This window comes from Adiantum capillus-veneris, chromosome 14, assembly GCF_014529385.1.
Source record: "Adiantum capillus-veneris isolate H3 chromosome 14, ASM1452938v2, whole genome shotgun sequence".
NCBI classification, from domain to species: Eukaryota; Viridiplantae; Streptophyta; class Polypodiopsida; order Polypodiales; family Pteridaceae; genus Adiantum; species Adiantum capillus-veneris.
Window position 1 is genome coordinate 157,782,335 of NC_140944.1, and position 23,749 is coordinate 157,806,083.

The window sequence follows — 23,749 nt, forward strand, 5'->3', positions numbered from 1 at the left end:
AAGGGTTTTTACCAAGGTATTTGTATGGAATGTAAAGACAACTAGGACCATTTTGGCCCCCCTTCTTTTTCCACAAAACACCTCATCCCTGAAGGGGATTTTTTTCAAGTAAGCCATGGTTCCCAAAATTGACATAAATTTGAAATCCTATGTCGCAAAATAATGCTCATTTTCTGTACAACAAAGCTAGGGCACCATAGCACAGGTGGTTCAAAAGGGCCAAGGATGCAAAACAATGCCAAAGTTCTAAACAATGATAGGTAGGTTACAACCAAAAGATATTCTTGCCAGCACCATCCACAAGGTTAACAAAAAGAGGATTTTGTCTAAGGAGAAAAAACCATCAAAAGTTTTTAAGTGAAGCTTGGATATGAACCTTTAATAGGAGCAAAACCATGTTCACTACTCGATAACGTCAAAGAACAATTTGTTAGGTAAAGGAGTCCAAGCTTTTAGATGAGGTAAGTATTCAGTTAGAATCAAAGGCTGACTACATGTGCAAGTGCAAAGCGTGTGCACACACCACCACACGTACGCACACACACATGGATGTGACACACATATGGATAAGAGTTGGTGAAACGAGAAACCTACTAACCTTGTTAATCTACATTTTCCCCCTCTCAACTTGGGGCCATTTAGGACATCATGACCAATCAAGAGTTCTTTTCTAATTGGAAAGTTATTCCTTGTAAAGTTTCTCCCCGTTTGGTACTCTTTCTTTGCATTCCTAATCATCACTTGCATTTCAATTATGTGCTAGTTGGGCATGGTCGCATTATGTATGCATCTAGTCATCAAAATTAACAAAGAGCTATGTAGTCCTCTCGTCCCGGGCGTGTTTGGGGGGGGGGGGGGGGGGGGGGGGGGGGGGGGGGGGGCTGAAAAAAAAAAACACACACACACACACACACACACACACAAGAACATTCGACTGTAAGGTCCGTCGATACCCTTGTGCGTAGATACCCCAGTTCAGGAACACACAACAGCACAAAATCGAAGTTTCTCAATTTGAACAAAAAAAAACACCTGGTCACTTTGGCAGAACAAAACCATGCTGCAAACACACAACCACTAACGAACCGATGCAACTTGATAGCCAAAGAGCTTGAGGCAATGCATGAAACCTCCTTATCCTCTCCCCATATAAGGACATCGTGATGACACATGACCCTTCTCACCACAAGTATGGCATACAATGTCCTTCCTATCCTTAGTAGCTGTAGCTCTCTTTTCAGCTCTAGTAGGGACAGCATAGGCAACTTTTATGGGCCTTTCTAGCAACATCTGTTGATCCAATTGCACAGATCGTTCCAACGATTCATCGTCTGCAAAATCAACATGACCAAAACCTCGAAACTCCCCTGTAGCTTTATCCTCAGAGAACTTCACCTTTTCAATATTACAGCCTTGGAAGAAGTCTCTGATGTCCTCTTCCGTCACACTCCAAGAAAGATTACCTATATATGCTCTCATGTAACCATCTGTCTTTGATGGTGGTGTGTTGAACACTTCTTTCTTCACAGGCTCCTTAGGCTTGGCTTCAGCAGGTTGAATCTTTAAAAAGCGATCACCCCTGCCAAAATCAAACAAAATATGTTTTTTATCTAAGCTTTACTGCCTGTGAGGAAAAGCTTGTAAGCTACTTACATGCTTGATCCATCTAGGGCCAAGGCTCTCTGTGCACCTCCTACCGTCTGCAATAACAATGTAAAACATCCATTAGGGAGACAATCCCTCTCTGATTTCATCTGCTGCGACTAACACAAAAGAACAGGTGTAGTAAAGGGAGCTTAGGATGAAACATGTGATTCTATTGAAAGACCTTTCAAGAACCAATGAACACACTGTAATTACAGTAGCCTTGAAAGATTTGCACCAAACAGGATAAAAAAGTTAAGGGAAAACCATAGCTCACCAAAAATAGTAGAAATTGCCAAGAAACCCATTCCTTCCATGAAAGAATTGGGGAAATGTTTCTCAAACCTGACATTTCTTGGAAAATTGGAATTTTCAATCTGTTAGCTAGCGCATAATACAAATAACTCATATCTTCCTCTTGACATCTTGTGCAACCTGCATGATCATTTACTGTCCAAGTTTATACGCTGACATTCATCATGAAAAATCTCTTGGACAGCATTTCAAACATGGACTGAAACCTCTGAAACCCATTTCGAAATTGCACCACATAAGCATGCAGTATCTACAAGTTAATAATTATCTTAAGGTTGACGATCCTGGCTCGCTGCTGCTCCCCCCCCCCGGCCTGCTCCTGCTCCTGCTCCCCTTCGCCTTCGCCCTCGCACTGCCCCCTGCCTGCACGCTGTCTGCTCGCAAGCGCTGCTGAGCCTGCACCCAGCCAGCGCGCAGCCCAGCCAGAGTGCAGCCCCACCCGCTGCCCCCCTCTTGTTCGCTGCCCGCTGCCCTCGCCTCTCCAGCCCCCTTATCCTCACGCCCCCCCCGCCGCTCTGAAGGCCTCGCTTGAACTGCCTGGCAGTGGATTCTCAGTTGACTTCTTCTTGCCGAGCTCTCAAGCGTTAGCCTTCTCGTCCGCCCTTCTCCTTCACAGCAACAGACACTAATGGAGACTCATGCTCCGCCCCAGAGGGACTCCTCCGAAGCCCCCTCGCCCGACCCCACTGAGCCCACCATTCGACTTGCTCTTTCACCGACAGAGCAAGCAAGCCTAGCCGCAGAGGTAGAGCGTTTGTAGGCGACCTCGGTCATCTGCAAGATTCTCGGCACCCGACCTAGCAGAGGAGAGCTGCGTGACCTTCTCCAGGCCCGCCTTCTCGCAGAGGTGGGCAAGATCTTGGACGTACAGATACTCGGACGAGGCTACTATCAGATTGAGTTTGAGGCCTTCGAGATGGTGTCCAAGGTCATCGCCATGAGTCCTTTGACCATCCGAGCAGCTCGAGCCCACTTTCGACACTGGAGACATGGTTTTGAGGCAGACATCCCCATTTCTGTCTGCTTTCCGGGTTTGCGGAGGGAGTACCTACCACTTTTGTCCAGGATCGGCTCAACCATTGGGACGGTCTTGGAGACACCTCGCACGGCAGCCTCAGTAGCTGCAAAGGCGGCTGGCATTCCCTCAATTCGCGTTTTGGTCAGAGACTCACACGCTCCCGAAGGTTATTCTTCTGCCTCGGGTGAGTGGGGGTTGGTTTAGACAGAGTGTGGAGTATTCGGGCCTCCCGAACCAATGCTTCATTTGTCGACAGATGGGTCATACAACGAAGGCCTGTCCACGGAAGAGGCCTCGACCTACACCACAGACTCAGTCCCAGCCGGCACGGGCTGGCCAACAGACACAGACAGAGGCACAGCGCACTCATGCAGAGCATCCTCTGAGCCTGGGGCTCCAACGGAGGAGGGATGGCAGCAAGCTCGTGGTCGACGACGACAGGGGCCACAGCGACAGCCTAGCACTCAGAGTGGTCCTCAGGCGCCTACTCAGCAGCAGTGGGTTCCCACGGGGAACCGGTTTGGTCCTCTTGAGCAGGATGAGGTCCCTGCTCCAACCCCCACCCCAGCTTCACCTTCGACAGCCCCTCCCCCGCTAGAGTTCCCCCCCTCCTCATCATCCTCCCCCCCCCGCCGCCTGCTCCCGCCCCTCTCCCTCTGCAGTTCCCCCCCCCGCCCCTCTTCTCCACCTCTTCCCCCTGCACCTTCCCCCGCTTCAGTTCCACAGTCGACCCAAGGGGCAGGGCCTTCTTCGACTGCTAGGAGATCTCTTGGCAGCGCCTTTGCCAGGAGTTGCTTGGCGAGAGAGGGACAGCCTTTCTTGCGGCCCCCTTTGCAGGTATAGACGTCTCCCCTTGCAGCTATCCCTCGTGGTCTGACGAGCATTGACATCTGACGCCGATGGGACTTCTTCGACTACGACTTTACCCGTTTTCTCGGAGACCCCTCAGCAAACCATGAGGCAGCCTGCTTCAGGGCCCATGTTCTGTTCCTTGCAGCTAGGGGGACAGAAGCCTTGGACTCGGCAGTTGGCTTCTCCTTTCCCCTTTGCGAAAGGGATCAGACCGAGTGGACTCTCGACTCAGTGTTGGGATGGCTACACACACAAGTCCTAGAGTTCTCTCACCACATGGGAGAACTAGGAGTTACAGATATGCTTCAGACTGTGGCCATTGGCCAAGTTTGTGGTGACACCCCCAGATACAGCAGGATGTAGACACATTGTGGTTTACTTTTTTGCCGAATACACAATGCTTGCCATGCTATGTATACATTCATGAGGACTCCTGGAGAGAGGAGGTTGCTTTACGTACGGCTCGCACTACTTGGGCTTGGGCCCGACACTCGTTGCAGTCACACCTATCTAGAGGACGTTTGGATACGGATTACTCCCCATCCAGGCCAACCTCGAAGATAGCCCGCCTAGCTGCTGCGGCAGCATCTGTTCTCTCTCGCTCCCCATGAGGATCGTCTCATGGAACGTGCAGGGACTAGGTGGGCCCCAGTTTCAGCGTCAGCGGGGCCGACTGCGTCAGGAGCTTCAACGCTGCCTTGTGGGAGGAGAGATTGATCTCCTTATGCTTCAGGAGCACCATCTGTGTGAGAGCCGCATTAGACATTGTGGTCAGCTCTTGCGTGGACGATACGATACTTTTTGGTCAGCTGCTTTTGGACCTGGAGGCATCCATGGTGGGATATGTATGACTATTGCGGACTCTTTGCAACAGGCCATTGTGGGCAGAGGGATTATTGTGTCAGGCAAGGCTCAGTGGATTACTATGCAGGTTCAGGGTTGCCTTGTGGGCTTCCTGAACATCTATGCGCCCAATGTAGCGAGTGCTCGAGCAGAGTTTTGGTCACAGATAGTGGAGTCTTTGCCGTAGGCACAACACTGGTGCATAGGAGGGGACTTCAACATGTTGGAGGACCCTTCTGACAAGATTGGTGGTAGCCATGCTACTGTGCATGGAGTTGAGTTGACAGCTTAGGAGAGGTTTTGTATGACTCTGAGGGTCTTGGATGTTTGGCAGCACTCTAGTTTTGTGAGGCCCCCAGACAGCCTTGCCTTCTCTCGCTCGGACCGAAGAGTGGGAGGAGTGAATCTATCGCGGATAGATCGCTTCTACACTAGTGACCACTTCAGTGACTTGGGAGGGACAGCTGGCATTTTGGCTTCTCGGACCATGTACCAGTGATCCTCATAGTGGCAGACAGGAAGAGGAGTGAGAGCACGATGCTTCGCATCCTAGAGAGGGTCTTGTTGGACTCTGCACTCAGAGAGCGAGTAGAGGCTCTATGGCCTGCTAACAGTGTGGCCTTAGGATTAGCTCAGATTAGCCGTTTCTTTCTCCAGGATTCTTTGGCTCGCCGGGCTGCAGCAAGAGAGGAGAAGCAGCGTCTCAGACGAGGCATTGCTTCGTTACATAGGATGCAAAAGCAGCATCCAGACAGTCCCTGGCTAGAGGAGCAGCTCTAGCAGGCTCGACAGGAGCTTGTTAGCACAGAGGAGAGGCGACATGAGTTTGCTTTCCACCGACAGGCATTTCAGTGGACCCAGGTGGGAGACAGAGTGTTAGGTGCAGCGGAAAGATTGTTTGCGCTTTGCTCAAGATGAGTGCTCCGAACTGTGCTCAAGGTTCCTTTTAGTTCTTATAAAAGGGAGAGCCTTCCGTTCTTAATGGAAAGTGCTATGATCACGAACAAAGTGAATGGACAATGTGCGTGCAAGTGTATGAGACTAAGAGATTGAGAGAGAAGAGAGATACGACACCAAAGACGTTGTAAAACCCTCCTCCGAAGGCCCCACTCTCGTCGGCAAGAGTGGTCTACTTTTGATTGCACAAAGTGGTACAATGCATATGCAATGGACTGATGCAACTTGGACTATGCCGTTGACGACGACGGTGATGATGACGACGACTTGATGGCTGAAATCTGTGGTCTTCTATCTGCTGAAGTTCGGGACTGTTTTGGTGGCTGGAAATGACTGTTTTGGCTGCGTTTTTATGGGCTGAAAATGGGGGAACTTCTGCAACCAATTAGGCTGAATCTGCTGCGTTTCTATCTGCTGAAAATCTGCGTTTTTGAATGCTGAAGATCTGCATTTTTGTGGCTGTCGTTGAATGCTGAAAACGCTAATCTGTAGCAGGTCTGGACTGCATTTCCATGGCTGAAAAACGCTATCTGTCTGCAGGTGTTCCTAGCGTTAGTAAAACGCTGAAGTAGCGTTGTTGGTCGCGGAAAAAAACGCCAAGGATCAACACTTGTTGGCAATGGCTGCTTGGGGAAAACGCCAAGGAAGGGGATGGCATGGCGCTAGGTCTTGGATGGGGATGGCTCACCAAGGGATGGCTTACATTAGGAAATTTCGGAGGTCATTTGGAGGGCCTTCTAAGAAAATGTATTTTTTGCACTCTCTCTAGAAAAAATGGCAAATAAAAGAGCTAGGTCTTTCATAGTAAAACTTCAAAAAGTATACTTTAAGTAGATTCCTTACTCCTCTGAACATTCGTTCGTAGTGATTGAGAGATAATCCTCTTTTCAGTTGCATTGAATGAACAACGTCAATACGGAGGGAATGAGGCTAACATGGAGGGACGAATCCGCAGCCGCTATTCACTTTCCATTAAACCTGCACATTTGGCTAATGGCGCACTCCTCAAATGGCACAAATGTTACCCAGAAACGAGCCAAATATCACCTTCACATTGATTTGGACAATGAGTACCAACCATTGATTAAGCGCAGTAAAACAAACACACATATACCTCCCACCTCCATAGACACGCTCAGAGCTCAAGGAGCTAAACACATAGATATCTGGACGAGAGGCTCTCTCTACCCTAAGAATCCAATAACTAATGCGTCTCCACCGTTTGTCAATCCTACAAGCTTATTGACCTTTGCTGGTGATGGAGAAAACGGCCTTCTGGGTTATTGTAAATCACTTACAAGAGAAGCTGAAACTTACAAGAGCATTCTCCAAGCTCAACAATGTGAGATTGTTCGCCTTTCACATTTACATTCTACAGATCAGGTTACCATTTTGCAACATAAAACAGAGGTACAAGAACTGAAAGGAAAGGTGCGAAGTTGTCAAATGAAGGACACCATCTTGGGTGGTCGTATCCGAAAGAAGAAATTGCGCAATCTTGAAACATTGCAGGTTGCATCAGGAGGTCTCAAGAAAAGAATCCGAGCATTAAGGTGATGCTTCTTGGTTGGCTACATTGTCTTAGTTAAGTAATCTCTTTGTTTTTTCTTGTTATGCATTGTTTTCATGTGCCTAAATAGTGTTAGTGAAGCAAATTTTCTGTTATTTACTTATGCATTGTCTTCATGTAGAGATTCAATCTATCCTGACAAGGAAAACATTGACCCCAAAGCCAATATAGGAAAGAGATTGAAGCCACTTATAAGTAGAAGCCTGGCAGCAGATATAGTACATGACAAGAAGTTTAAGGTTCTACAAAGAAATGTAGTGGACCGCTTTATTCAGAGAACTCAGTGCCTGCAAAAGAGATACAAGGCACACTTGATTCACTTGGTGTAAGCAAAAGAGGATATTCGGCTATCCAAAAGTCTGTCTCATCCATCTTTGTTAGGAAGGGTATAAAATCCAAACTTCTACCATCAGCCTCAAGTGTTTGGAAAGAGAGGCTTCAGCTTAACGAGGCACAGGGAGACTATCTTGGACAGCCCTTTCATATTAAAGCAACTTACAGGGGCCATGGAGCGAACATGGCATATGATGAGTTCAACAATATTTTTATGGACCTGCGGATACTACAGAAGAGAATGGTGGAGTTTTACAACATCACATTTGAAGAGTCACGTGGACTATTACATTTTGTGTTAAAACTGGATGAGTGTGAGCTTGTTAAAGAGAAAAAGCTAGAGCGTGTTACTATTACTTTAATGAATAGAGCCCTCTCAAAGTGTCCCAGTGATGATCCTTTATATTTTAGTGTTCAATCAAAATCTAACATATGGTGGCTTGGTGCGTTTGAGGTAAGCGATATTCTCAAGTAAGCTCAAATGTTCAGATCTACTTAAGTCTCATTTATTTTGTGTTGCAGGTAAAGAAAGAAGATCATGAGATTCTATATTGGGTGTTCCATCGAACTAATATTCCGGAGCTGATTGATAGACAGACTAACCAGGGAGAGGTACTACGTCTAGATGGAAGGGGAGACTTTCAAGTTCAGTGGCATCTTGCAGGTGACCTTAAAACATTAAAGTGCATGTATAATTGTGGAATGGGTGCAATGGCAAAGTCACCGTGTTTGTTCTGCATGGAGCCTGCAAAGGTCATGGACCCAAAGTGGTGGAGAAAAGCTCCAACACGTCACATTGAGGATCCTGCTTTTCGACCAGTTTTGAAAATACCACTTGTGAATGTCCACATTTGTACAATGCATGCCCTTTGTAGAATTGTGGAGAAATTGATCTACTTATACATCGGGTTTGCTTGGAAGATTAAGAACTCCGCAGAATGACAAGTAGCCTTGCAGTGCTTAGAAATGGTACTGTCGGATATGGGGCTTCATGGTGGCAATGTGAAAATCCAGTGGGATGAAAAGAGATCAACTGCTGAAAAGGATGTCCCATGCAAACCATCCATCGGTGGGGTGAAGGCACGGAGGTTTTTATCTAAGCCCCAAGGTACAAGAGATCCAAAGCTAACAAAACATGGAAAAATATATAACACATCTTATGTTAGCAAGGTAGAGTATCAGAGCTGGAAAAAGCTACATATTGCAGTCAAAGACCACGAACCAACTACTCGTAACGCGAAGGCTGAGGTTTGGCGATCAATAATCCTATTTTTGATGTGCAACAAAGATGACTGGTCACAAGGTGATATGAACAAGTTCAAGGAAAATCTCAACCTTCTGAAAAAATCATTCAAGACAGCATGGACAGACACCCAGATTACTCACTACATGGTATTATAATGTATTCTTTCTCTCTTATGTGCAAATATGTGACTGTAAAACATTCTAACTAATCTGTTTTCATATCCAGCACATCATCTTCAATCATTTGCCATATTTTATACAGAAGTATGGGAACCCGGCAATATGGAATACCCAAGGGATGGAAAAGTCTCATTACATGGCGAGAAATGCTTATTTCAGGCACACACGACATGGTGGCTCTCGAATCAAGGCTAACAGTTTGAGAGAACTATTTGAATGGTTCTATCGTAGAATCATTCATCGAATGCAGGCAAAAGAAGTCTTGGCAAATTCAGCAACAGCACAAGCCATCAGACATTTACAACAACAAAAAGCTAAAAGATCAATGGCATACAACAACTCCGGAGCTCGTGAAAGTCAACGAAGGTGGAGAGAGACAATGGTGTATGTGAATCACAAGTGGAGAAAGATACTCTGAGTGGATGACATTGTACAAAATTTATGTAATACATGATCTTATACAATTGGTACTTGAAGTGTATCAAGATTTTGCAGGTTCAATTTTGTTTTTTGGCACGTCACCCTTGTAACGAATCATGAGATGTTTGCCATACTCTAAAAGTTCATCTGGGTTTTGTCTACCAAGAGCTAGTGCCATTGCTGTGTAGGTGTAGTAATACGCTGCCCGACCACCTGTATAGCCTGGGCAGTAACCAAAACAATCTCTAGCAAACACTTTGTCCACAAGAATGACTTTATCTGCACTTTTGGGCAACACCGGTCCACCCAAGAAGCGTGATAGTGTCTTGAATGTGTAAGTTGCTATTGAACCCTCTTGTGACATGGAATTGTGAAAAACTACTATCGGCGACTCGCAAAGCTTTGAAAGGTACTGTGCTAGGGCCGCATCCCTTCCTCGATACTCTCTTGTCCGGCGCCAAAGGAAGTCATCCTTGTCAGCAATCCAAGACTGCACATACAATGTCAGAAATGACACAAACAGAGAGAGAGAGAGAGAGAGAGAGAGAGAGAGAGAGAGAGAGAGAGAGAGTTACCATGAAGCTCTCATCCTGCAGAAAGAGGTTTTCTTGCCACAGGTCTACACATGTAGTTGACCCCTTACCTGAATGATTAAACCAATCCTCCACTTCTTTGTTACTTTTCGATGGTCTTAGGCTTTGTCTTATTGCTTGGAAGGTGGCTTCATCAGGTAGTGTCTCCTTGTATTTTTCAGCTTTCTCAAAGCATCTTCGAAGGCATTCCATTGGATTGCTGGATGTTTCCATTGCCTCATCATCACTACTATCCTCTGAAACAAATCCACTCCTCTCCTCTTGGACTCTGGAAATAATAGCTAGGGAGAAATCCTCCCTTAAATAAAACACACTTTGCACATCATGTAAGAAGATATAGGTCCTGTCTCCAATCCTGAAGTCAGGCACAGCAGGCAACATCATCTGAGCATGATTCTCAGTGAAGTTACTGACATCCAATGGAAGTTTGATTTCTGTGGTTTTCACAGAGAGCATCTTACTTCTTTGTACTTCAATTGCCTCAACCTCAAGGTCGACTGTGTCTTCAACCTCCTCGACTTCTTGCATATGAGTTGTCTCCTCGCATTCCTCATCTGGTGCTGCATCCTGCTCCTCTAACACCTCATCAGGATTCTGCATGAGGAATCCAAACAGGTTGTTGAGGTAAATCATAAAGCCAAAGGCTTCCTGAATGAGTTTGCATTCTTTTTGGTGCAAAGGGCAGGCTGAATGTCGGCAAGAGGGTGGTAATTCCCTATACTTCTTCACTCCCTGTCCCTTTCCACCACAGTCATTTAAATGCACAAGAGTCATAGTAGGCAGAACAACCCTTCCTACCTGCACCATCACTTCAAACTTATCTCTGTAGGACTGCAAGAAATTACTGTGCTGAGCTAACAGGTCTTCAATGTTAAACTTTGGATTAAACATAGAATGAACTAGATCATACTTGTCCCCAGCACCACAAGATGCTGCAAAATCAAACAGCCTCTCATCAGTTGCAGCTGGGTCTTCCAGAGAAGACACATCCTCTTTTTCTTTACATTTAGTACTTTCTAGCACATCTGCATCATCTGAGAAGTCTATATTTCTCTTTCTTGTATTTTTCTTCAGAAGTACTTTACAGGGCACCACACCCTTGTAGGATGAGGGATCCTCTTGCCCTGGTGACCTCTCTGATTGATCTTCACCAATCGACTTTTCCTCAAATATGTCCTGACAAAAGTCAACAGTTCTTTTGGCAGATACATTAAGCAACTGAGCTTGCAAGGGTTGAAATCCTGGCACAACCTCTGGATCTGGTTTCAGCCTCTTCTGCCTACTGGACCTTAATCCTATTCATCAAGAAACATAACAAGTCAAAACCAAACCATCATGATCTCTCTCTCTCTCTCTCTCTCTCTCTCTCTCTCTCCTGATAGATATAAATATATATATATATATATCTGTCTCTCACCAAAGCACAAACAGAAACACACCTAGTCTCTCTCTCTCTATCTCTCTCCAAAGAACACTAAAAAATACACACAGCCTCTCTCTCTCTCTCTCTCTCTCTCTCTCTCTCTCTCTCTCTCTCCAAAGAACACTAAAAAATGCACACAGCCTCTCTCTCTCTCTCTCTCTCTCTCTCTCTCTCTCTCTCTCTCTCTCTCTCTCTTTGTATTTTTCTATTTGACTAAAGGCTCTCTCTCTCTCTCTCTCTCTCTCTCTCTCTCTCTTTGTATTTTTCTATTTGACTAAAGGCACGCGAGGAAGGAAAAGTGCCTTTTGCAAACCTCTACGCGCGCCTTAAGTACAACTGAGAGAGCAATAACAATACTAACGGCGCGCGGAGAGAGTTGCAACAGGCACTTTTCCTTCTTCGCGCGCCTTTAGTCCAATAGACAAATGCAAAGAGAGAGAGAGAGAGAGAGAGAGAGAGAGAGAGAGAGAGAGAGAGAGAGAGAGAGGCTGTGTCTGTGTCTCTGTCTATGGAACTATGGGTATTGAGGTGTGTGTGTGTTGAACAACACACACACACACACACACACAATTTGTACCAACTGCTGGAAATACAGAGAGAAAGAGTGAGAGATCACCTTTTTTTGGTGGGGTTTGCACGAACTCGAAGGGAGGTGTCTCCTCCATTGTTGTTCTGTGTGTCAAGCTGACTCTGTCTTTCTCCCTCTCTCTCTCTCTCTCTCTCTCTCTCTCTCTCTCAGAGTAAGGACTCCCTCTTTCTATCTCTCTCAATCTGTGTCTCTCCCTCTCTCTATCTCTGTGACAATCTGATCACTCTTTCTCTCTCTCTCTGTCTCTCTGAGACTCTCTCTCCCTCTCTCTCTCTCTCTCTCTCTCTCTCTCTCTCTCTCTCTCTCTTTCTCTCTCTCTCTCTGTGACAATCTGATCACTCTCTCTCTCTCTCTCTCTCTCTCTCACACAGCCGTTTTTTGACCTAGTAGGCAGCAGTTCACTCTTTTGACCATAACTTGCTCATCCGAACTCCGATTTAGGTGATCTATAGCCTCAATCGAAGAGCACGAAGCCCTCTACGCATTGATGTAAAGACAAAATTTTTCTGTGTAATGAAAGGCTTTGCTGTAACAGCATCTCAGAACTGAAAAAACTGTCAAAACTTTGCGTTTTTGTTGCCGACTTGAAGGCAATGTCAGACAAAACTCGCAAGGGTGGAAAAGCCACACTCGCCATGGAGAATGATGCAAAATCTCCAAGGAATTTGGATGCTAATCCAACCACATCGTCTACAACAACGGAAGCAATGATCATGGCTTACTTGATCTCGTTACAAGAAACCGTCAACAAGCAAGGTGAAGAGTTGCGCGCACTTGTAATGGAGAATGGTACTTTAAGAGTTCTCGTTGTGGAGAATGAGCACCTCAAGAAGGTTCTTGAAATGCAAACAACACGCTTGATGCATCTTGAGAATGAAGTTCAAGAATGTAAACGCTCTCTTGTGGACATGAATGTAGTGAAAGAGCGCTTGAGCAAAGTTGAGAGTGATCATGTATTGAAAGAGGAAACGATAGATACAATACGACATGATGTATGTGAGATGAGAAATGCATCCAAATCATGGGCTGATATATGTAAGGATAATGTGGTTTCTACATCTCCTATCACGCAAGCCGTTGTCCAAGCAAAGAGTGTAGAGAATGTGGACACTCAAGAATTGCAAGAACGACAAAAACGCTCAAAGAACATCGTCATTCGTGGAATCAAGGAGGAAAGCATGGAAACACCCCAATCTCTTGCGATTGCTATTGAAGAGTTTTTTGCTACACACTTTGGCATGTCAGGAATCATGGCTTATGGTGCACATCGAGTTGGAAAACAAGGAGTCCCTCGCTCGGGAGAAAGACCTATTGTATGTACCATGGCTGATGAGGTAAAGAGAAAGATCATCCTTGACAATGGTTGGATCTACCTCAAAGGAACGGGTTGTAATGTATATGAGGATCGCACTCTTATGCAACAAAATGTACGTCGCAAAGCATACGAGGAAAGAAGCAAGAAGGTTAAGGTATCATCTCAAGAAGAAAAGTCACTTGAGGAGGATGCAAGTCCACCCAACAAATAGGGACACATGATCTATGAGACCAACTCACGCTTGCGAATAAGCTTTTGGAATTGTAACGGGTATCCATGGAATGCGGGAATTGGCATTGATGAGCTTACCAATGACTCCGATGTGATACTTCTTGTCGAAACATGGGAGCATGATGCGCAACGAATTCTTGGATTTGACAAATACGATGTACATTCTTTGATGTGGACCAAAAATGCAAAGCAACGAAGAGGCCAAGGAGGCGTAGCATGTATGACCAAAAAGGGTTTGAAAGATGTTTCCATTGTCAAAGAAGATAAGTATAAACGCTACTTATGGCTGAAAATCAGCCCACCAAATGGTCAAGTCATGTTTGTGGCCGGCTGCTACATTCCTCACTATGACTCCAACTTTTATGCTCGCTTGAATATGGATAGAGATCAGCCCTTTGTTGAACTAGAGGAAGACATTGCTCATTACAAGGATCAAGGTGAAGTCATTGTTTTTGGAGACATGAATGCTCGCACAAATATGTTACAACACGACACACAACAAGTCGACATGCCGCATGTATCAAGAAGAGTGGATGACTCATACATGTATAATCGAAGTTCTAATGATGCAAAAGAAGTGGATCACTATGGAAAGTCACTTCTACATATGTGCAATAGTACCGGAATGCTCATTGCAAATGGTGTATCTCTATGGCAAGGCACCAATGACTTTACATGTAGAAAGCACAATGGTGCTAGCGTGATTGACTATATGTTGTTCTCAGAAGCCACTCTAGAATGCATACAAAGCTTTACACTTGGTGAATGGAATCCGGAATCGGATCATAGGATGTTATGTATTGACCTCAAGTGTGGTAAACGGCCCGAGCATGTAGCCTCCAATCATGATGTGAATCATTTGTACCTACGTCTAGACTTCAAACGAGCACTTATATATGCTGATATGGTGGACCAAATGTTAAGCATGATAGAGCATCAAGGGAGCCCAACATTAGAATGCAAGTGGAAAGTTTTCAAAGAAGTAATTTTCTCTTGTGCGAAGAAATGCTTTTCGGTGAAACACATGTCTTGCAAAAGGTCTAAGAAGGGTAGCACCAAGAAGAAATGGTTTGACATGGAATGTAGTCAAGCCCGAAAACACTTGCTAAGATTGGATGCAATCAAAGACAAGGAAGTTTACTTGGAATGTTCACACACATACAAAGCACTTGTTCAAAAGAAGAGGAGAAGGTGGGAAGTCGAAAAACAACTTCTTTTAGCACAAGAGAAAGCACATGCATGTGGCAAGTTTTGGCAAAATCTAAAAGGCAAGCGCGTTGAGAGCTTTGGTGACTTGACTCTTGAGGATATGTATATGCATTGTAAGAACCTCTATGAGCAACCCAATGTTGATAAGATGGAGGGTTGTAGCTCCCTTCCATTTATGTCTCCCTTCTTTACCATTGAAGATGTATGCCGCGCGCTTGAGAAACTTGCTACTCGCAAGGCAGGTGACCTTCAAGGTGTCAAGGCTGAAATGATTAAATGGACAAGCAAGAAAACACGATATTGGATATGCGATATGTTTAACCTTGCACTTCAGTATGGCATGCCTCATGATTGGAGTGCAAATTGGATCAAACCTTTGCACAAAGGAGGAGATGTAAACAATGTGAACAACTATCGCACTATAATGGTTGGTTCTTTGATGGCAAAGTTATTTGGATGTATCATGGAGATGAAGATAAGTGAATGGGCTGAAAAGAATAGAAAACGTGCGCTTGGCCAAGCAGGTTTTCGAAAGCATCATAGCACTATTGATCACCTTGTCACTCTTCGAGTTCTTATGGAAGCGTCTCGATTGAAAGGAAAAAAGTTGTATTGTTGCTTTGTGGATTTCAAGAAAGCTTTTGACATGGTACCGCGAGGAAATCTTTGGAGATGTATGCAAAGCCTTCAAGTGCCGAGAGAATTTATGCATGTAGTCTTTCGCATCTACCAAAAAGTGATATGTCGATTACGTATGGGAGATGGAATTTCAAAATTTTTTGCAAGCACTATTGGTGTCAAACAAGGATGCCCACTTTCCCCAACCCTCTTTGGGCTACTCATTGATGAATTGGAATACATGGTTCTTGATTTTATGCAGCAAGAAGGCATAGAAGAGGTTAAGATTGGAAATGCGGTGATCATGCTTTTGCTTTATGCCGATGATGTAGTGCTCTTGGCACATACCTTAGAAGATGCACAAAAGCTTATGAGTGTCTTGGAACGCTTTTGCCTACATAGTGGGCTGATCGTGAATGGATCCAAAACCAAGGTTATGCTTGTAAAGACCCTCAATGACGAAAATCCATGCATTGTATACAACAATGAGAAACTTGAAGTGGTAGATCACTTCAAGTACCTTGGCCTTGAGGTTCCATCCAATCATAAATGGAAGGATTGTGCAATGCGTCGCTTGGAAGCCGGAAAGAGGGCTTATTATGCATTTGAGAACATGTGCAATGCAGGAGAGATCAAGTGTTGGGCTCTCAAAAAGTACCTCTTTGACACATTGGTGACACCGGTGCTTCTTTATGGAGTGGAGGTGTGGGGTGGAAGCATCGGGAAGTCTACTTGGAAAGAGTTTGAGAATGTCCAAAAGCGTTTTCTCACCAACTTTCTCCAAGTCAAGACACAAACACCTTACATTCTCTTACTTCTTGAGTCCGGATCGCTTCCCATTGAGGTCTTGGGCATGGAAAGGGTTGTGGAGTACATGCGTAAGACACAACGTAGCCCTTTGCATCGACTTCCTAGAATCGCATATGAAGCAAAAGGTTCAAAAGACATGCAAGAGCAAAATACTAAGTTCGGGGTGGATGCTTGATATCAAGAAATGGTTTGGAAGATGGGATGCATGTCACTTGGTCAAGGATGCGTCGATCGACTCCCAAGTTAATGAGGCCTTCTTACAACGCCAATGTATCATGGCTTGGGAGAAATCCGGAGGTTCTCGCTTCAGCCATTACACCACACACGTTGCCCCAAACTACAAATCTCTCTTCTTCTCGGAACGAGGTAACCGAACCCATTCCTACATCCTTGAGCCCATCCCGTTGAGTGCGATCCGCACCATTGCCTCCATTCGTCTTAGCTCCCATTCTCTACGCTGCGAGACAGGACGTTGGGGCACTGGCGAGGAGTGTCATCGACTTTGCACCTTATGCCCTCGTCAAGTGCGAGAGAGTGAGTACCACACACTACTTGAGTGCTCAGCTTTTGACCACATTAGGTCCTCTTTTCCCCATATATTCAGCCATGAGCTCTCCCTACATACCTTCCTCTCCCAACCACGATGTGGACTCTCTATTGCTACGCTCATTTCAGTCATTTTTGAGCATCGAGAGTCACTTATGAACTCCACTCACACTACGTGACATGTTCATTTGGTCCCATAGGTCATATTTGACCTCCCAGGACGATAATAGAACTATCTATCTATCTATCTATCTATTGTTCTCTCTCTTTCTCTCTCTCGAAATCACACTTATAACGGATACATACGGCGGCGTCCCACGTGTCACTATAAATTAGAATATATTTGCATGCCGTCGCACGTGTGGTCATTATTGAGACCGTATACTTTTTGTACGCCATATAAAGCGGTCAAGAGAGAGAAAAAACACACCACGTGAAAGAGAGTGAGTGAGTGAGAGAGTGAGAGAGAGAGTGTGTAAGACCATCGTCTGCGTCTCCGACAGCAAGGCCACGCAACGACATAACGAAGGTCTGCTTCTTCCTCTGCCTTTGCCTAAATCTCTCTATCTCTGTTTTTGTCACCCACACACAAACACACACACACACACACACACAGACACACACATGCACACCCACAAACTCACAAACACAGACACACACACACACACACACACACACACACTCACAAACACACACACTTACACACAGACACACATCTTAAAAATACACACACACACACACATCTCTCTCTCTCTCTCTCTCTCTCTCTCTCTCTCTCTCTCTCTCTCTCTCTCTCTCTCTCTCTCTCTCTCTCTCTCTCTCTCTCTCTCTCTCTCTCTCTCTCTCTCTCTCTCTCTCTCTCTCTCTCTATCTATCTATCTATCTATCTATCTATACCAAAGGCGCGCGTAGAGAGCCATATCCGTAGTGCATGTCTCTATGCGCGCCGTTAGTACTGTCCATTGACTAGAGAGAGAGAGAGAGAGAGAGAGAGAGAGAGAGAGAGAGTAAGAGAGAGTACCCTATTCTAACGGCGCGCGGACGTGCTTGTTGAGGTTTAAAAGTTGTCCGTGCGCGCCTTTAGTAATGTGGATTCTCTCTCTCTCTCTCTCTCTAGTTATATATGCTAAGCTATAGAAAGAGAGAGAGAGAGAGAGAGAGAGAGAGAGAGAGAGAGAGAGAGAGAGATTCATAGAAAGAGAGAAGGGGAGTGAGACTCTTCTTTTGGTGTACAGTAAGATGGCTAGAACAAAAGCCACTGCAAGGAAGGCAGGCAAGGGTCCAGGATTAGCATCGAAAGCAAGTGGTAGATCTGCAACCCCAAAGAAAAGACTTGGAAAACCAAATAAAATTCTGAAAGGGCCAAGGATGAAGAAGCTGCAAACCTGCATGGGACTTTTCAGAGAAATCAGAAAGGCACAGAAATGTGTAAATTTATGCATACCAAAGCTGCCCTTACAGAGGATGGTGAGGTCCATATGTGATGAAGCTACCTGGGGCACCAAAAGGTGGAAGGTGGTGGCATTAACGGCTCTACAGGAAGCAGCAGAGGACTTCCTACTGGAGTACTTCAGTGACATGACCATTGTTGCAGCCCATGCCCACAGGGTTACTATAATGGACAAAGATAGTGAGACATTGAAAAGAATAAGGTGGAGGTATGACAAACTGCTGGTCCCCAATGTCTGCAAGGATAAGAAAATGAGGGAAATTTTGTTATACCCCCCAGAGCTAGTGCCACAGCTCACAGTTGTAGATGTCACACATGATGTGAATACAAGGGCAAGGGCAGAGACTATTGCTCGCCAAACAGAGGAAATGAGGGAAGCAGAGCTTAAGGAGAAAGCAAAAGTAGCAGTGGAGTCCCAGAAACAAACAGAGTGCAATGTGACCCTGTCTATAGAGGCAATGAATCAAGAAACTCTACTTTCAATGAAGAATGGTTTGCTTGCAGAGATACCATTTGTAGATGGAACTAGAAAGCTAGCTCTAGAAAAGGTGGACATTGATTTATTGCAGAATCCAGATGCTGAGATTTCAGACACAATTATCTATGCTTGTCTTAAGTAAGTGTTACTATCTTGCTAGCTTTGAAAACTCAGATAATAGGTTTGCTAACTCAGGTAGAGTCTCTGCAGCCTGATCAAAAGTCAACTCCCATTGCACACTCACACAGAGGTGTTTCTCCTTGATCCACAAATGTCTGTAATTATTAGACAAAAGAACAGTCCATCTGGGACCTTTGAGAGCTGGTTTCTCAACTGTGCTATGCTGGAAGTTACTGTGATCATCTTCCCATATGAGAACAACCATCACTGGAGTCTCATATGCCTTGATGTTGACCAACCAGCAGTGTGGGTGTTCAATTCAATAAAAGGAACCCACCCTGAAATTAGGCTGTAAGTGTTTTGTATCAGAAAGTGTTTATTATAGATATCCATGTAAATTTGAAGCCTCATGCTAACATCTTGACATTGCTTTGTGCAGTTGTATAAAGAGGTTGTTGCTTGCGGCAAGCTATGTGGAAGGTATGAACTATACAAGGCCCCAATCAAAGATGTACCTGTCCCAAATCAAACCGATGGGAATTCTTGCGGCTGGAGATGTCTTCTCCATGCAAAATATGTCCTGCAAAGCTACTTTGCATTAAAACCTTTCATGACTAAGGTACCCATTTCGCAATGCATTCAGTTAGTTTTGGTTTAGTCTATAAAAGAATTCTCACCATGTGGTCTTTCAATTTTGCAGAGTGCTTTAAAAAACTACACATATGATTATTTGCAAAGATACCGGGTAAGTTTAATACAACACCTGCTTACTATGTCTAGCCCTAGAGAGCTTGAAGATAGCGGCTTGGATGAGCGCACTATTGATCTTACAAAACATGACGTGCCACCACGACAAACCCCTACATTCGATACAGTGGAATCGCATCGGGCCGAGGGTGTCATATCAGCAGAAGATGAAAGAGCCGAGGATGAGGAAAGGACAAATGAGCATATGGAAGCTGCTAAGGTTCAACCGGAGGAGACAATGAAAGAGCCAAGTCAGCCAGTGGAAGAGCCAAAAGAGCCTATGGCTGAAACCCAAGATGAGGAAAGCAGGCCTATAGATGAGCAAAAGGATATGGATGAGGAAAGCAGGCCTAGGGATGAGCAAAATGATATGGATCAAGCAAGGATGTATGAGGCAAGCCGATCAACCTTAAATCAGGCAGAAAGGGCCATGGGGGAGACCCCTGATGAAGATTTGAATGATGACTATGAAGATAAAGCGGAGGAGAGCAACAACGACATGAACACTACAGAGACCCAGTATGGACCCTTGCTACCTGTAGATACGGTTGTTCCGGTAATGTCTATTCAAGTATGGCAAAATATGTTCAGCTTCTAACTACTTATATGTACTTGTCAACTTTTACAGAGGTTGATTATCTTGGACGTCAATGGATTGCTGCTGATGCGGGTGTCTCTTGGTGACAGAGGACCCTTTGAGGATTTGCAAACGTTTCGGATGGGAACTTGTCGAGTCGTGGTTCGTCCAGGAACCAAGGAATTTATTGAGTTTTTTCTTCCGCGCTTCAGAGTTGCCATATGGTCTTCAATGCAAAGGCAAAACTTATCGCCACTAGTTGCAATAGTTTACACTATATGCCAAGCTCACACGTCAGATTTTGCCTTTTTGTATGATCAAAGAAAATGCGTTACCGTTGAGGGCCACTACCATCCTAAAAAACCAGGATTACCTCTTTTGTACAAACCGTTTAGCCAAATCGGTGTACCCTTTGATGCAACTAATACACTATTAATTGATGATACTCCTGAAAAGGGAGAACTAAATCCGCCGGGAACAACTATCTCACCACCTTCTTTCGAGGGGCATTCCTTCGATTTTTACCTTGAAGACATTCTGATTCCATACTTACAGAAATTGTATCTCAGTCCATTGTTCACGGACGAGTTTGTACTTTCTAATGAATTAAGATGATTCTTCTATCTGTCTTTGTCTTGTCTAACATATATATATATATATATATATATATATATATAGAGAGAGAGAGAGAGAGAGAGAGAGAGAGAGACAGAGAGAGAGATTTGACGTGGTAAAGAAATGTATTTCAAGCACACTTTTTCACAGGGCACAATTGAAAAATGAGATCAATAAACTTCATGTCTTGAAAGTCATTTGTATACACTTGGGTTTACAAGAATATCTGTTACATTGACACTACTTCAACCCGACCATCCAACTCTTTGCACAAAATATCTTTTTCCCTTCGCCGCATCACCTTACGGCCAGCTAAGAAAAAGGAAAAATCTGATAGTTCCTTGTCCATTGACTCTTCAATGATGTCATTTTGCAAATGCTGAAGACTGCATAGCTCCCTTATTGTAACCACCAATAGTAGGCCATGCTCTTTATCAATCACTTCCACATCCACAGTAGGATTATCTTCCAAACCTGCAGAAACCTGGTCCATAGGAATGTACTTACCGTTTAGCATTTGTGATCGCATATACCAAAATGAGAGTAACAGTGATTGGCTTGCAATCATGTACTTGACAACTAGAGTATCAAGCGCGGCCTCGCATCGTAAACCAATCTCTTCCTTTGCATACCATCCTTTGTCAAGAAGTTTGTCACAGGATGACTGCTGAAATGACTTGCACATGAACATAGTTTTTGTAACTCTGATGTTGTAGCTATGAAACAGCTCTATGAAGAGTGCAACAGGACAAAAGTTTGCAATTCTAACCAGTTTGGTAGGAATAGAGCTACGTAGAGACCTTTGTATATCCTTGTAGAGCTTACTTCGCATTGCCTCCACCATTGTTTCCTCGGGAACTGGCCAGTCCACAGTGTTCCAATCGGTTGGTAGAGGCAGTTTCACCAACATGCCATTCTTATTCCCTGAGCTGAGTTGGTAAAAGTGGTCATAAAAAAAGATTCCCTCATCAGCCAATCTTTTGCTGCTCCTCTCTGAGTACTGTAGAGAACCAATATGGGCATGTACAACATGGAAGAGGCCTATTATGCACTCCACAGGTTCCCATTGCTCATAAGAAGAGGGATAAACATCTGCAATATATATAAGAAGAGTTAAACTAAGAGTATCAATAAGTACAAATGACAAATCTAATGTAATTAAGTTGTGAAGAGTAGAGACATTACTCATAACAAGCGGGAGAAACATTGCAAAATATATAAGAAAGGTTATAATGAGAGTATCAGTAAGTTCACATGTCAAGAGTACTTACAATTGCAACGTGGTTGATGTATATCTGATACATTTCCACCGTTTGCTATCACCTCTGGATGGGTAAACACATACTGAACAAGAACTTCCTTTACAGATCTTTTGCCGATCTCAACTTTGAAATCCAACACCCTGACCTTCCATGCTGAGCGGTAAACGTTGATACCACTAGACCTCTTGGGTCTTCTTGGTTGCATGAGGACCCATGAACCTTTGTTTATCCTTTGTCCAACCCATTGGTTGTCTGCACTTATTGAAGCTGGTATTGTAATTGAGGATATGCTACTACTTGGCCTTCTAGGCAAAGTGCCGTTGTTGGTTGTTGGTGTGAGAGACAATAAACACCTTGAGGCTCTTGGGCGAGAAGACGTGGATGCCATAACTCTCAGAGAAAAGCTTTACTGGAAGGAGATTCACTTTGAAAGCATTCTAATGGAGGGAAGGTGTTTTAAAATTCCAATATCTTGTGCGGGCTTAATGGTCACCCTCCAGTACGTTAATGACCATAAGAGAATATCAGAAGTGGGACCACACGCAAGCACCTAAAAGCTCGGTAAAAGGAAGGAAATTACTATGCTACAATCCTAGTTTCGTGAAAGTTTTATGCTATTTTCCTATTTTTTGAGTCTTTCCAGGTACTTTCCTACGTAACGTAGCCTTCATGCTCATTGGACGCGCTCTATTTTTCTCTCTCTTCATATGGCCCTCCAAATGACCTCCGAAATTTCCTAATGGGGAGGTCTTGTTGAGAGAGAGAGGAAGTACCTGTTGCTTGGAAAAGCCTGTTGTGCTCCTTGCTCATCTGCCCCATTGTGCTAACTTGGGTTTGCTTATATATTAACTTAGCAAAATTGCCCTACCTACTTTTGTTGGAAAGTCACTTAAAAATAATAAGTGAAAATACCAAAAATAGGGAAAATAGGCTAAATGAACTGGAAAATTCCCCTCACTGAATCTGATGGATTCTGAAGGGAATACTGATGACCATGCTGTGTGCAACCGGAGGATATGCATCTACACCAAGTGACTGGGCATGCACGGTCTACGAATAGACTCACAAAAGTGCCAAATCACTTCTAAATCTAGACTGACTGAACTGACTGGACCCTTTTCATGTTGTAGCTTGTCCACGGACACATAGGGTTGGATGTGTCACATGACATCCCCTCCTTTTCAAAGTGAGGTACTGGTACCGAACTGTATGGCGTCGAGGGAGATCGCCAATAACATCCGGAATCCTGGAAGGGACTCTTCGCCGGCCCACTCTGATGTTTGGGTCGTGCGGTACTTGAACTTCATAAAGGTTTGCGACGCTTGCTTCTTTGGGCCGCGCCGAAAGCGACACAAAGTCTTTTGTGGCTCCTTCGATGCTTCAACTTCATCGAGTATCCTGCTTCTTTCGTCTTCAAGAATCTCCATGGCTGAAAATTCTTGAAACCACTTCCAACACAAAACCATGAACATACCTATTCCATGTAAAGTGAAGGGAAAAAATCTTGTCTTCTCTAAAGACTGTGTATGCAATGTAGATGAACATAGAGACGGAGTGACAAACCGTTCATCAAACATATGCAAACAATGAGAGCCAATCTTTCTCTTATGATTTAGAGCAATCAACTGTGGCAATTCACAATGGAAATGCCCATGCTTGGTGCTCATACTTTCATGTGCTCTTTCGGGTACTGTGTCATGCCAAGGAAGAGAAATGAAATGTGACTTCCTTACATACAGACTTTTCAACTTTTCATGAAATTTCTGCATACATTCGTACTCATCCATGA

General features: G+C 44.5%; 1 protein-coding gene across 1 annotated transcript in view; it reads right to left on the bottom strand.

Annotated features, from left to right (window-relative positions):
* Positions 1 to 991: 991 nt before the first annotated feature.
* The window catches only part of LOC147443426 (phragmoplastin interacting protein 1-like), a 74,370-nt gene continuing 51,612 nt past the window's right edge, over positions 992 to 23,749 (bottom strand). Inside the window, exons 3-4 of the mRNA XM_086529299.1 lie at positions 1,654 to 1,700; positions 992 to 1,579 (exon numbers count right to left, since the gene is read on the bottom strand). Of these exons, the coding sequence (XP_086385425.1) occupies positions 1,135 to 1,579; positions 1,654 to 1,700 (492 nt within the window). The 3' untranslated portion in view covers positions 992 to 1,134. The remainder of the gene's footprint in view (positions 1,580 to 1,653; positions 1,701 to 23,749) is intronic.